The following is a 16,069-nucleotide window of genomic DNA, read 5'->3' as shown; positions in this document are numbered from 1 at the left end:
CCCCCATGGCTCATAATTATTACACAGCCCCCCCAATTATGCACGATCACCAAGGTATATGCTTTTTTAAAATGAACAATTTCCATGAACAACTTGCTTGACCTTGGTGCAGGACCCAATCATGCTATGTGTTTTGTGCTGTAATAAGTATTGCATGATTGGTCGCTAAAAGAATAGCGACTGTCAAATCGTCGCTGGCGATTGAAGTGTCAGTTCATCAGCGTAACCAATGTACACAGGTTACTGGCGTTTATAAAATAGGTTTTTTGTCACCTTTTAAATATTTCATTTAAAGTACCGTTTAAAGTACTAATTTGACATCATACATTGAATATGTTAATCTTCAACTAAATTCAATAATGTAAAGCTATTCTAATTCAATTTTGATATAAAACAAAAGTCAGATTAGCTTTTTCTTTAACAACTTAGGGAAATTTTGAACACGTTCTGGAATCACTGATTAATCAATATTTGGGAATTCCGCCGATGTTTTCCTGCTCATGATTTTTAGTATTTCATGATTTCACTCAAATTTGACAGATCTGAAAAAGAAGAGGCGTAGAATTATTTTATTTCATTAGTATTTATATTTGATTCGATCAAAATAAATGAAGCATTTCTGAACATTTCCGACATGTGACTTGAAGGAAGCTTACCGTTTCGACTTCGCTCGGGACAATATGCAGGATGTAAATTGTATAAGCTTATCAATCATGCTTTTAAAACATCTGTAAAACAGTATTGCAGGTGTGTGTGTCAGGTCAGGTCTCATCTCAGCTGAGCAGCCAGAGGGGATAATGATGTCGACAAAGATTGCAGCATTGAATGAATGATTGATATGGAAAACTACGAGCAACTTCATGAGATTGCAAGCAGGGTCAGTTTTTAATTGTTTAATAGTTCCAGTCAATGGCTGCCGGTGCCAGTAATTGTATAAACTCAGTATCTCAGAGTCAGACATGCAGACATGTGATGGATGTCATTTATATGTTTATGATAAAGTCGATTGAAGTCTTGGTTGCAGGACTATTCAGTTTAACATGTTAATGTAACTGTAACAATTTCATTATTTTAATTACTGGTACCCCGGTACTATATATATTTGTGTACCGTACGTCCAATGTCGTCCATTACGTCCATATCAAAACGATACACTTGTCGGCTGCTACATGTGTCTCATTTCACATATTAATAGCTAGGAATAAAATACCAAACTCATCTCCGAAGTGGAGGTCACTTCATATCATCCCAAGTCACATGGTTTAGGAATGTTCTCTGTATTCCAAAATCATGTGACTTGGGATGATTTGAAGTGACCTCAACTTCGGAGATGAGTCGGATAAATTATTCCTAGCTATTATAAAATAAGACACATGTAGCAACCGACAAGTGCATTGTTTTGATATGGATGTACACATTTACAATATAATCAAATCATTTTATTTTGCTTTAAATTAAATAAAAAAACTTAGTTTTTAATAAGTTAAACCTTTGATTTGATGACGGCGTACTTCCCAATGTTCAACTAAGAACAATGCACACCAATTGACAAAATCTGACTTTGCAATTGCCTTGACAACACTCAACAGCTATGCCTGCAGCTTTACTCAAGAACTCTACAGTTTGTCCACTCTGAAGTACAAAGTGACAACGCAGCGTATACAGCGTTAACAGTGCGAAAGTGCTGCGTCTCTGCTGCAAGTATGCGTGCCTTCAAAGTCGGCACATTGTGTGTGTCCGCGTCGGTACTTCAGAGTGGACAAACTGTAGCTTCAAATTTGCACATTCGATGCTAGAGCATGTTTTTATATGTACATCAAATGTATGGAGCCAGTATAACCATATAGGCTTGTCCAATTGTCAAAAGCTGTGACTCACATTACACATAAGATGGGTGTAGAGTAGGCCTATGGCCCATGACAAGTGCCCATCATTTTCACCAAAACTGCCTGTCCAAAATTTGACTCTGAAAACAAAAAGCAGACCCCTGTCCCTTCTAGGGTTTAGTCAGATCAAAAAGCTTTTGCTCTAGCCTTGTTATATTAGTCTGGTCTTGTTTTGTGTTCACAGAACTTATTCAAGCATTGTTTTTAAATTACCATATGCCACTTGCATTAATTTTGCCTGTCCTGGAGCAAACTGCCCATGAATCCAAAATGATAGGTGGACCTAGCTATTCAAAGCTGAGGAAGTAAGGTCAACATACAACACATGTAATCCCAGTGGGTACAGGTTAGGATTTCGACGTTCGAACTAACCTGATTTCAACCTGATTTCAACGTAGAGGTTAGTTGAAATCAGGTTGAAATTTCAATGTTGATGCAACGTTGAATTTTCAACCTGATTTCAACTAACCTCTACATGTAGGTTGAAATCGGGTTGAAATCAGGTTGAACTCTATCAGGTTGAAGTCCATTTGCAAATACAACGTGATTTCAACCTGATTTCAACATCGAAATTGATTTCCACATCGAAAATTTAACATGATTTCAATGTCAGGTGTGCCCACTGGGTTGCTTAATATATACATGTACTCTGATCAGCTCGTAATCGGAGGGACTCATCACATCGTGGATTGATATAGAATGGCGTACACACAACTGGGCGCAGTAACTACGCAAACTGCGCTTTGCGTATTGCGTGAATGATGCGTGCTTTTGTGAATTTACGCGTGCGTAAGTTGGAACTTTAATAACTCTCGCAGTAACAAAAACCGAATAATTCCCGCCTATTAAGAGCTGATCATAGTATAGGGTCTTAGTTTGGATTTGACAAGAGCCAGCCATCTTCACCAAGACTGCCTCCAAAATGTTACACTGAAAACACAAACTAGACCTCTGTACCTTGGGTTCAATCAGTTCAAATAGCTATTGGTATAGCTTTGATGGTAGTCTGGTCTTGTTTTGAGTTCACAGAACTTATTCCTAGGCATTATTTTTTATAATTCAGTCTCTAGTATCATTGGCATTAATATTGCCTGTCCCAAGAGCAAACTGCATGTCCAAAATGACGGGTGAACATTTGGAATATGATTGTATGAAGTGTATTTAAAAAAAATGCCTGAGTGATAGTGATACATGGACCACATTAAAATCATACACAAAAACACTGACTTCTGCAGAGATCAAAATAAATTTGGTGCCCAAAATGTGTAGGATCTGTTGGATTCAGTCCTTAGAATACATATTTTCCAACAAAGAGGACTCAAAATCACAAAATCAAATAATAATTTGAATTTATGAGGTGCATAAGTAGGCCCTACTAATTTTTGATCATTGTTCTAGTTCACCAAGTCTTTGATTGTTAAAACAGAGAACACATTGTTAAAATGCCAGTATAATAATAGTACGGTATGCTACTTCCACATGTTTTTAATTTGAAGCGTATATTCAATTTAACAATTATCTTCAGGATTGGTTTAATGCTAGCAGTGTGTCTCTGGCCAAGCTTGATCAAGTTAAAGCAGCAGTATACAACATCAGTCCAAACCAGACCCATCAGCCTGTACTAAGACCAGCCTCGGCTGTTTCTGTTGGAGGTAGAGGCCAGAGAGCGCTATACACAAATCTACAAACAGAACCTCCATTGTCAACTGTGAATATACAGCAGTCATCATGGTAAGATTATGAACAAGGCCAAGACTTTGGTTAATGCACCCCTTACTTATCGTCGTCCCCCATAAGCAACATGCTTACCTTTCGCAGTATGATGAAAACAATTAGGCCCTACATCATTTTCAGCTGCTTTTTTAACCATTATTACACAATCATGATAAAACACTGAGAAAAAATCCTCTGAATACAGCAGTGTTGGAGATTTCTGCATCAACCTTTGCAGAAATATTAAGATTAATGACTATTTAGGAAATGTACATTTAAATGAACTTTTTATAATACCGCCTACTTTTTTACCTTATTGTACTCATTATTTATCAATTGTATATTTAACACAGTCAGTGCTCTTACATATTCATATACAGGAACAACAACCCTTCTGTACCAAATCTTATAAAGCAACAGGGAGAGAGACAGCAAAGAGTGGCCAGTGCAAAAGGTCCAAGGAGACCATGGAGTGGCCGCAAAGTGCCACCTAGTCCTACTAGACAGAAGCTTGACAAACAACAAGAACAAGATGATAAGAAATTCAAGGCATTTATTGCAGGTTAGCTGGTCCATAATTACTTATGTCACTTCATTGGCATTTGGGAACTTTTTAAAACAACCTATATTTGACTTACTTTTGTTGCGTTTCTCGCTAATGTAGGCTCCCATGCTCTATGACACTCAGTCTTATCCAAGTCTAGCAATGGTGTTGCCGAGATTGGTGACTGACTTCATTTGCACGAACGAGTGTTTCATCTTAAATAGTACATGTAGTTCATATATTACTTAATACTCCAGAATCCTTGCCTAATAACCTTAAATCTAAATCCTTATCCCAATCCTCATCCACAAAATATGCGCTGAAGGCGTGGGCAAGGGGCAACAAGTGGAGGTTGTCCCTTGCCCACTTGCCTACTTGTTTTGAAGGGGACTTTAAAGTTTAAAGGCAAAATATAGCACAGGGAATCAGAATGCCAAGACCGCTTGTGTCAGTGCTAAACCGGTATTCTAGATGGTCTCCAGTCTAGCAATGAGTCATTGAAATAATGGGCTATTCCAGTTGAAATCCATACACCCCCTATGGAAAACATGACCTAAATCTTCCACACAAGGAGTGTGATTTTCAAATGGAGTTACCTGAATGGGTGACTCCAGTTGAAATCTACACCCCCTGTATAGGAGATTAAAACAATATCTTTCATAGGGGGTGTATTGATTTTTACTGAAATACCCCAGTTTGACCTTAACTTTGAACTTGATTGTTTTCTGCAGATGTGGAATTAAAAGTGCAATGCTTTGGTCATAAATTAATAATAATATTTCTCATTGATCTGAGATGAATATACTCAGAATTATGGAACAGCCTTAATTAATATCTTTATTCTATTGTGGCAGGCAAGGTAGGGTGTAGTGGTGAGCATGAGCAACTTGCTTTGATAGGATCGATAGTAGGACTAGTATAAACTTTTGGTAAGATGGTCAGTCATGTCATTTTGCAACCAGTTTATAAAAATCTAAAACTTTTGTTGATGTTTAAATTTTTCATTGCAGTGACAGGTTCCAAGTATGACCCCAAATCAAGACCACCAAGTGGGAGACCCACAAGTGGGAGACCTACATCTGGTGTTGCACCCCCTGGCAGAGTAGATGATAGCATAACAAAGAGAGTTGCGAATAGTACATTAGAAGATTTCTTGAACTCCTACAGAGCTGCTGATGGTGAAACACATGACCTAGGTAAGTGTTGCCAGTTGGGTTGCTATTTCAGGAAACAATACATAGTAATAGTCAGAAATGTTCTACATGTACGCACTAGTAAAGTAAACAGTTTTGCCATTTAAAAATTTTGCACAAGCGCAGTGATTTATAGTGCGCTACGCACAGGCACAACGCCTAGTCGTTGATCCACAAGCCTCAGCACACTTTGCAGGTTGTCACTGACCACTAACGGACCCACATCATTCCATAAACCATTTTTAACCACAATCCAGGGACTTTGCTGCTTCAAGAGCGCACACCCTAGACATTCCACAAATAACCTTCGCAACCAGGATCAGCTCCCCGAGTTTCGTTCGGGTTACAACGAGACAAATTAGCAGTAAGTTCATTGTCCAAGGGAATTTCAAGCTAACTCAATTTTTACCACAAGAGACGCCGCCAGGGTTTGAACCTGCAACCTCTCGCACCATAGTCGAATGCCTTATCGATTGAGCTAACTTGACTGCTGTTAGCACGATGTATGAAAAGTGGGAAATCTCCACTTTTATAAGTCTTATAGAATTTGTCAATTGTCAAGAATTCTTATTCTCATCAACCTTGGTCATGAGAATCAGTGTTACAAGCTTCAGAAAGATTGTATACTGATTGGTTATAAGCCATGGAGTTATGTAGTTACTCCACTTCCGGAGCCATGGGTAGCTAATGTTTCTGTTTGAAACTTATAGCATTTTAAGGCTAAAGATCTCCTAGTCACCACAGAACGTGCAATTTATTTTCGTTATCGAACGAATGTACGCTCATTGAGCCCAGGCATTGAGCCATTACGTAACATCACTGTGCGTGGCTCGCTTCGCTCGCCTCGTCGTGTCTCTCGTTCATTCTCGGTTGAGCATTGCAGCACTCAAGCGAGCGAGTGCAGCGTGCTCGACCGCCTGCAACATGTTCACCATTTCTGTTTCCTAAACTTTTATTATTTTGTGTATGTTTTTATATCCAAGAGGTAGATATAGAAAATAAATAAATTTTCTGACGGAGGTACGGAGGAAGAAAGTTATTTCACTTGTTTGTACCAGAAGTATTTATGATTCCTGACTTTATCTGAACCCACAGCCAAGTTATCAGCAGCCTATGCTCCAGAGGATGCCTTGACCCCACCTCCTCCAGTTCCCCGTACATCACCAGATATCCAGGAGATGCTAGATGGAGACACAGTGGAGGATATCCATCACATGCTATATGGGGAGGAGACAGGGGATATATCAGATGAAGAAGAGAAGGCTGAAAGGATACGGATGGGTAGAAGCAAGGATGTGGTGAAACAGGTCAGTGGTTTGGATTTGATTAGTCTGATCAGGGCTATTCCTGTTGAAATCCATACACCCTATGGATCAGGATGGCTAGAAGCAAGGATGTGGTGAAACAGGTCAGTGGTTTGGATTTGATTAGTCTGATCAGGGCTATTCCAGTTGAAATCCATACACCCTATGGATCAGGATGGCTAGAAGCAAGGATGTGGTGAAACAGGTCAGTGGTTTGGATTTGATTAGTCTGATCAGGGCTATTCCAGTTGAAATCCATACACCCTATGGATCAGGATGGCTAGAAGCAAGGATGTGGTGAAACAGGTCAGTGGTTTGGATTTGATTTAGTCTGATACTGGGCTATTCCAGTTGAAATCCATACACCCTATGTCAACTAGTCAAGTTCACAGTAATATGCACTGACAAACAATGTTCCAATACCTGTTGGCCTCATGCAATTTGGTTTTGGCACAATTTTAACACATTTTGTTTTTATATTTGAGAAATCCATAAAATATTTATTTTTAAGCAAGAAAAAATTAATGACAGAATTTGTCAAAAGGTTTTTTTCTTGTACATTTTGTTTGAGAAGTAATATAAAATCAGTAAATTCTTTGAACTCTGCACTGATTTAACATTAGATATTTGTGATTTGAGGCCTACAGGTTGTATCAAAATGATTGGTACCCATCAATAAATAGACTATCAATATCCAGTGAGTATTGACAAGAATGCCCCATCAAAATGCAGTTTAAAATCTACCTTATTTATAGATTTATGTAATAAAAGGTCATACAACTTTAAATTTCAGTCATTTAAAGAGGATCGGATGTTGAATTTGGGAGAATTGGCAGCTGATGATTTCATTAGACGACAAAGGTGATGGGTACCAATCATTTTGATACACCCTGTATGTTGCCATAGATCAAGACTCTAAAATAAAAAGAATAACAATGCTTACCACATTTTGGTTATCAGGCCACAAACAGGAAACAAACATGTTTTATAGCCTTATTTGTTTTTGATAATATTGAACATTCATTTATCCATCAGTCATCAGCATTTCAGTTACTACGCAGACCTACACCAGAGCCAGTGAGGTTATCCATGACTATACCAATGATGGGCAATGTCAGTGATGAAGAAGATGACATGTTATATGAGAGGTAAGATACGATACAATAATCTCAAGAGATATGACTTTAGTTGTGATCAGGAGAATTCATAGGGTCGCTAGCAATGAAAAGATGGGGGCATATCCATAGTCAGTGGTGTGGAAGTGTGACACTCCCCCAAAAAAAAATATGACCAAAAGTTCCACATTTCAAATGGAAAAAATTGTGAAAATGTACCCAAGAAGGCCCAAATTATTATAAAGAAAAATAAGCAAAGGTCTACTTTTTCATGTTAAACCATTCAAATTTGTCCATAAAATCCATTTTTGTTTATCATTTTGGGCATTATGCCTATGATGAAAGTGTTTTATGTTAGTGGAAACTAGTTTACAAATAAAGAAACTTTGCAGTCCCTGCGAGCATTCCATATTTTCCCTCAGGCTGTGCTATTCTAATATTTAATTGGTCAGTTAGTGGAAAAGTAAAACAACTTTTGGCCGGAGTAAGATATGACTCTATTTTGCTATAACCTTTGGATTCCCAGGTGGGAATAAAAGTTGAAGAAATTATACCAGTCACACATACCATTTTGCTTCCAACTTGGAACTTTTGCCAGGTGCTATCATTTATCATTTAATGCTGGTTTCATACTTTCCTGTCGCTTTGCCGCTCTGACAACAATTTTGCTTCATTGCTCAGTTGCACCAGTAATGCTAACGGTGACCATCGCAGAGCTGCCAACTCTCCCTCTTTTCGCAGGAGACTCCCTACTTTTAAACCTTCAGAACCCTTAATTTTTGGTCATCTCCCTAAAAAGGAAATGATTTCATCCATTAAGATGTACACATTTTGACAAATCTATTGCAACAGGAAATCTCCCTTTTTTCAAGATTCAAATGTTGGCAGCTCTGCCATCGGCAAGCTGATATATCAATCACTCCACCGCTTTCTCCAAAATGCCAGATCACTACGAGTTGAATTCAAGTCAACTCGGGAGCGGCAACGTTCTGACGTATGAGAACAGGAAACAATTTTTGGCTGTGCTGAGCGGAAACATTGGCTTTTATAGTCATGCCGCTGCCACTCAGTGGAGTGCTACTCTGCTTGCAGAAAAGTACAAGCAGAATGATCAAGTGTCACACCGCTCAGCGGCAAGTGTCAGAAAGTATGAACCAGCATTAGTCTCAATGGGATAAAAGCTGAAGCTGGCCCTGAAAGTTTATCAATGTGACATCAGCTATGGTGTCATTACTTCTTCTTCTTAGCGTGTCCAAGCGCAGGGTCAAATGCGCCCGAGCCAATAGCTGACGCAGTGACGAGCAGAATCGTTGAATTCAGCTAGGTCCTCATGTGTGCAATGTTGCCCCATCTGTGGACAGCCAACAGGTGTTCCATAGTCTGTGGAACCGTTCCACACTCACAGGTAGTTTTTTGTCCTTCTGGTATGTATCCCCATTTCTGCAAAGCGACCTTGCACCTTCCGACCCCTGATCTTAGTCTGTTGAGACACCACCACTCAGGCCATGTGGAATCAGCTCCAGGTGGTAGTTGCTCACTGGGTTGCAGTCCCATAGGTGGTGAATTGGGAGATCTCTCTTTCCACCGGGTGAGTCTTTCCGCTTCCTTGGAGACTGTCCCAAGAGGATGAACTTTGCTTAGGAAGCTTCCTCTGGATCTAAGGCGTTTGGTTGCAGCAGTCTGGTTGAACATGGGGTGCTTCATATCAGTGGTCTGATGCTCACGCTCTTGCATGCTGGTCACTTGTCGGCGTACATCTGGAGGGGCTATAGCAGCTAAGGTGTAGAGACTCTCCGTTGGTGTTGATCGGAGGCTTCCAGTGATAAGTCGACAGCATGAGTTGACAGCATGTGTCATTCCTAATATAAGTATTATCATTATTCATTCAAGATTTTGTTTCACTTTGACAGGTATGATGAAAGCCCATCAGCTTTGGATATGGAACTGCAAAGTGTAACAAGCGACGTCTCTGGTAATATTGATGTAGAGGGCGCTTTCACCAATGAAGACGAATGGTCAGGTGGGATAAGATCTATCACCATGACTTCCAGACATCCCACCACTCCTGTCACACCTGGCAACATCACCCCTAGCAACAGAGATGTCACCACCGCTGCAGGAGATACTGAAAATTACCAAATTAATGAAGAGGGAGAAGGAAACAAAGCAAGGCATTCTGTACATATAGCCAATACATATTATGTCACAGATGTCAGTAATGGATGTGAAGTTGGCAAGGAACCATTGAAGCCACATCCACCATCTGCTAAAGCAAGACCAAGAAGTGCAGTAACCAGTATAAGAACTCATCACAGTGATGTGAAATCAACAGATGGAGTGAAACAAAGACCAAAATCAGCCAGAGTTAAGAATCTGAAGGTAGCAACTGTTGCACTTGATTATGGTACACAAAGTGATGTCAAAGAACTTGATGGACATGTTGAAACCAAAGAAAGCAGAATCAAGAAGAAACATGAAATAGAGACGATGATGTCTAGAATTTCTTTATCTGATGAAGAGAACGATCTAAAAGATAGCAAAACGAACAAGCCTAAAGAACACAATGTACAATACTCAAAATCGTCTTCCAAAACAAATTATTACAAAGCTGCAACAGCACCTTCTCAAGCTACTTTAACCACAAAGACTATAGCCTTCACAGATGCTGGTATCCAGGAGAGTAAATCTGTGTCAAAGATAGGCCAGGTTCAGGTAACAGACAAACCACATGTAGGAAGGTGGATTGGAGGGAATAAGCAAGAACAGACTCGGGGAATACAGAGAACACACAGTGCGATAACAAGGCCTATGCGAACTAATTCAACTGTAAGTTTACTTCATAAGTTGTACTAGTACTTAATTTACATTGATAAAATCAACCAAATGCTCAGTTTATGTAATATATTGTTTACCCTTATAGAGGGGTGTAACTGTTTCCTCACCTATCACTTGTCATTTATGTGATTTTAAGATTTAGGATACTTTACCTGACAAGACTGACATGCATCTCTGAATTCTCACAAGAACAGAACAAAGGTGAACCGTGGACCAAGAAAGTTCTATTTCTTCTTTGGTTTTAGCTGTTGGTTATTTTCTCTATGAAACCTCATATCAATGTAGTTTGCCCTGTGCTCCAAATAAGCCAAAATCTTCAGAAAGCTCAATTTTCATCGGCTCAAACTTAAGAACAACTAAAACAAACAGGCGTTTGGCCCAAGGGCCTGCCTTATTTTGATTACTGAGTCTGTCATATTTATAATTGAAACACACAGCAGACTTTTAAAAGTAGTAATTCTGATTTGACTAGTTTTTGCATGTAATAAATTTAAATAGTTTTACTTGCTTTTAATTTTGCTGATTTCAAATTCCAAGACTTGTTCACGAGCTAAGAAGAGTATCAAGAGCATAAAAAATGAATGTAGGATCAATTGTTTTCCAATAGGCAATTTTCCAGTAAGTTTTTTGGCAAAACTTAGGCCTACACCGGACTGCCTATCCAATGTTGATAAGATACTTCATGCAAGAAGTCTTATCAACATCAGAAAGGTAAGTCTGGCCTGGTATAGAGGTCTACAAAACATTAGTTTTGTGACATTCTTTATGAATACTTTTGTTTTGTCTGTAGCTTCCTAACAAGCCTCAGGAAAGGCCGTCATCCAGGATGGGATGCAGACTAGATGATGATAACTTGAGTGATAATAATGACAAGGTGCAGTCTGATTGTAATAGCACACTTAAAAAGGTAGAGTGATTTGGCTTACTTAGAGAATGAATGTATCATGTATCTATCATCTCATATAAGTTTTTACCCCTTAAAAAATGGTCTCACTTGACAGAAAAAAGTATGTCTCAGAGCTTGGGAAGATTTTAAAACCTAATGCGGAATGTTTCTTTTTTAAACTCCAAACTCTGTCAAAATGCTCAAACTTTCAAAACTTTTAGAGAATCAAATATTGTTTTGAACCCCGGCTGTGTCTCTATTACCTGATATAACAGGGAAGATAGCAGTATTCTTAGTGCAACATATCATTCTTCAACAGATCAGTCAAAAAGTCATGTTTACATGTAAATCCACTCTTTATGGCCATTTATTTAAGTTTTAACCAGTCAATTTACCAGTTAACCAGATAATTGAGTCATTTACATGTGGATGCAAAATATCTCACTGCATCAATGTGCGAGATCACTGCTTGCATTCCGTGCAGTTCAATACGCCAGCTGTACTCTATTATATGACATGATGGGGATAAATCCCCCAATATTACTTAGGATTAGGCCAAAAAAAAAATTGTTGTGTTGCCCTCCCAAGCCTAAAATCTGGTAGTACAGCCGGCCGGATTTTTTTTTTTTTTTACCAACTCAACCATTTGATGCCTACTATTTCACAGTAACATGAGTGAAGAGAGGCATATGCATAATATTGGCTGTATTTTCTACCCAATGTTGAATATTTTATTGAAGTAAATATTAATATTAAGACCCTTCACAATTAATTCTTAGTTTACTATTTAAAGATTTTAAAAAAGGCATGAGGTAACTTAATTATTAGTTATTTATTACTTATTATTTTCTTCATTTTGAAACAAGTGGTCACAGCCCAATATCAACATCTTGCATGGTACATTTTGGCACTGCAGATCATATTGCAAACGGGTTGATTTTATACATTGATAATAATATGTGTTATTTGTTTGTTCAGGATTCATGATCAAAGTAAGAAAGTAGCAAATTAATGTAACAAAAATTTAACAGAGAAAATGACAGATAAAAATAAAATAATTAAATATTTGGCAATTCTCAATTTTTGATTCGGGCGGGAAATAGGAAACTCAAAATCAATTGTGAAGGGCCTAACATCCATGTTGTTGGGATTCAATGAGTAAGTCCTACTATCCAATTAAAGTGCTGGCTTGGGGCACAATCTTTTAGTGAACATCAGGGATCGGGAATAGGCTTGGGGTACATGTATGATATAAAAAAAACATTTGTTAAAAAATTATTAAAAAAAAAAAACATTTTTTTAAATTTTTTTTTATAATTTTTTTCTTTTTTGGGAAAAAAACCCAAAAAAAACCCAGGCCCAGATTTTCGCGATTTTGACCCGGCGCATGGAGGGCAACACAACATTTTTTTTTTTGGCCTTACTGTAATGGTCTCTTGTCTTCAATTCCACATAAACATGTCCTTCATCTTCAAAACTGGGCAGCTCGACTTGTTTTTAATGTACCTCGCAAGCACGATTCGCAACCATTGTTATCTGCTCTTCATTGGCTTCCTGTCCAACAGCGTATTATTTACAAACTGCTCCTCTACGTCTACAAGACTCTAAACCACTTAGCACCAGATTATCTGAACACTTGTCTCCATATTTATCATCCAACCCGTAATCTCAGATCCGTCAATGATTTTCTTCGTTTGGATTACCCTAAGGCTCACCTTAGAGCAGGCGACAGGACTTTTACTCTATGTGCTTCACGGGAATGGAATAAACTTCCCATCACAATAAGACAATCCTCTTGAGTTTTAAAAAGTCGATTAAGACCCATCTTTTTCCCATGATATGTTTCCGTTGATTCCCTTTGTTGACCTGTATATTTTTATGTCTTGTATAATGTAAATTTAAGGTTTGTACTCTATAACATTATTTATTTAAGGCTTTTGTTTGTGTACTTAAGGGATCTAAAATGAGCGTTTATGGCGTTTCGACATTATTTTTTGTGGGACATGAGAGCACCTCAGACCTATCGAATTGCATTCTGAATACGAAGCATGTCTTTCTGATATCAAATATTTTTCATTTTTGAAATTCACGATATAATACAAATTTTATGACCAATTATTAAAATTTGATATTTTTCACATTTTTGATATATAACAGTCCTCAAAGTAAATTTCATAAATCTAATGATATATTCTTAAAGTGTATGTAGCTGGGAGGAAAAGCCGACGATCAATTGAAAATTTTGACCTTTCATATTGAAGATATGGATTTTTTCCCAAAAAGACCTAATTTTTTTTGTGTGTTTTGGGAAAAAAATCCATATCTTCAACACGAAAGGTCAAAATTTTAAATTGATCGTCGGCTTTTCATCCCACCTACATACACATTAAGTATAAATCATCAGATTTCGAGTACTGTAAAATATCAAAAATATCAATTTTTAATGATTTGCCATAAAATGTGTATTACGTTGCGAATTTCAAAAAATCAAAATTATTTGATATCAGAAGGACATTCTTCCTATTCAGAATGCAATTCGATAGGTCTGATGTGCTCTCATGTCCCACAATAAATACTGTCCAAACGTTCATACCCCAGCCCTTAAGATGTTTTATTTTACTTTGTAAGCGCTACGAGCTTGTCATAAGGAACAGCGCACCAAAAGTTTTCTGTTATGTTATGTTGTTATGTTATGCCTGTACACCATATTTATCAATTTAGCTTCAATATGGCAAAATTAGCGCTTCCCGCACATTTGTACCATCAACATATTCTGTCGCCAAAAGGTGCTTGATTCACTATACTTCAAGAAATTTTTTCCAACTCCATCCCCCCAATGTCAAAAAGAAATCTATGCAACTGGACATGGGCATGAAGCAAAGAACTTTTTAAGAATCTTATATACACAATTCTTCAAAATTTGAAACTTTGTAATAATCTTCCTTTCTATATTTGCCATTCTACATCACATAATTAATTGAGAATAGAATTAAAGGATATTATTAAGACAGTAAGACTCACTTATTTTAAGACATATTTTTGTCTAAAATGTTGTGGTACCATTTTGCAAGGGGCTGTAATATAATGCTCTCATTAGATTAAATTAGATCAGATTAATATAGATTAGTCTAGTCTGGATTAATTAGATTGTATGTGTTTTACCAAGATTTTGTTAAGTTAACTTTGACAGTTACTTTCATTGCAGGTGTCCAGACCTGTGTCAGCTCCAGTAAAGAGAAGAGGTATTTCATGTGGAAGAAAAAGCCCATCCAAGGTATCTTCAAGACGACCTAAGTCTGCTGTTGTTTCACGTAAACAAGTAAGTCTCATCCTCCCAATTACACTTACTGGCAGAGAAGAACAGCACTTGCTTAAAGTCTGAGAGCATACACAGAGTAAACACAGGGTTCTGATTGGCTGATTCAATCGTCTGACAATCATAAACAAACAACAAAGTGAAAAGTGCTAAAGTAAATGTTCTGTGAAAATTTCCAGTTTTACAGTACAGTGAAAAGTGAAGGTGTATATTGTTAAACTACTTAAAATTGCAGAGTATATAATTTTGTGTAAAGCCCAAATTTTTGAATTAAAATAAAAAAGAATTCAAATAAATTGTGTTTCGACAAGTTTGGAAATAAACTTAAATTTGTGGATTTGTAAGTCACCATGCAAAATATGCACAACATTAGTGAAATTTTGTTTGATAAAGAATACATCAATTGATGCGCACACAGTTACTATGCAATTTGCCCAGTGATGACTCAATTTCTTTGCAAATGATTCTGGGAATAACTGAATATGTGAATAATTCTCAATGTGTATCACATAGTGAACACCGGAGTGTATCACTTATAGTGGGAATTCCATTTGAATGAACGCAGTGTGATGATTTTGTGTGTGCGACTGTGCGTGTGCGATTGCAGGTGGATGGCGATCGCAGGTTGATTAGCCTCAAAACTCTCCAGGTGAGATGTAGGCGAGTGATTTTAATTACTTGTATTATTATTACACTAAATGTAGGCGAGGGATAAAAAGCTCTCCTCAGCTTTATTTAAGGCGAGTGATCACTCTCACTCACCTCAAAAGACAAGGCCTGTGTTTGTGCAACAAAACAACCATTTGAAATATGTGAATTGTTTTTTCAGAGCTACCTTGATAAGCCTCATGTTGCCTTGCAACCAGGCAGCCAATCAATGAAAGGAGTTACACCACCAGCAAAGAAAAGGTACAACTTGAAATAAAATCACAACAATTTTGAATCTTACATAACACTGTAATGTGTGTCGTTGCCCCTCCCTCATGCAACAGTGATAATTCACATTAAACACATCGCTAATACCATCTGGCAGTGCTGCGATGCTCCACAAACAATACCAAATTTCTACAAATACATTATACTGTAAAACTGTTGATATCGAAGGATGCATACATGGATATTGTGAAATTAGTGATCATATATGGTATTTTCAGCATTTATGGAATCGTTTGGTTGAAAAATATGGTGGGGCATTTATATTAGATGGGAGCTTTCATAAGAGAGAATATGATATATCACTCAGTCATACAAAACAAGAAAAAACTTTTGCAATACTC

The 16,069-nt window shown here is 37.6% G+C and overlaps 1 protein-coding gene across 1 annotated transcript in view; it reads left to right on the top strand.

Moving 5' to 3' along the window:
* Window positions 1-741: 741 nt before the first annotated feature.
* The window catches only part of LOC140138048 (uncharacterized), a 38,687-nt gene continuing 23,359 nt past the window's right edge, over window positions 742-16,069 (top strand). The window contains exons 1-10 of the mRNA XM_072159888.1: window positions 742-877; window positions 3,412-3,617; window positions 3,980-4,161; window positions 5,154-5,339; window positions 6,432-6,643; window positions 7,676-7,788; window positions 9,666-10,581; window positions 11,381-11,497; window positions 14,682-14,795; window positions 15,622-15,701. Of these exons, the coding sequence (XP_072015989.1) occupies window positions 839-877; window positions 3,412-3,617; window positions 3,980-4,161; window positions 5,154-5,339; window positions 6,432-6,643; window positions 7,676-7,788; window positions 9,666-10,581; window positions 11,381-11,497; window positions 14,682-14,795; window positions 15,622-15,701 (2,165 nt within the window). The 5' untranslated portion in view covers window positions 742-838. The remainder of the gene's footprint in view (window positions 878-3,411; window positions 3,618-3,979; window positions 4,162-5,153; window positions 5,340-6,431; window positions 6,644-7,675; window positions 7,789-9,665; window positions 10,582-11,380; window positions 11,498-14,681; window positions 14,796-15,621; window positions 15,702-16,069) is intronic.

The sequence above is a fragment of the Amphiura filiformis genome, chromosome 17, assembly GCF_039555335.1.
Source record: "Amphiura filiformis chromosome 17, Afil_fr2py, whole genome shotgun sequence".
NCBI lineage: Eukaryota > Metazoa > Echinodermata > Ophiuroidea > Amphilepidida > Amphiuridae > Amphiura > Amphiura filiformis.
The sequence above is the reverse complement of the archived record's forward strand: the minus strand, read 5'-3'. Positions and strand labels throughout refer to the sequence as shown.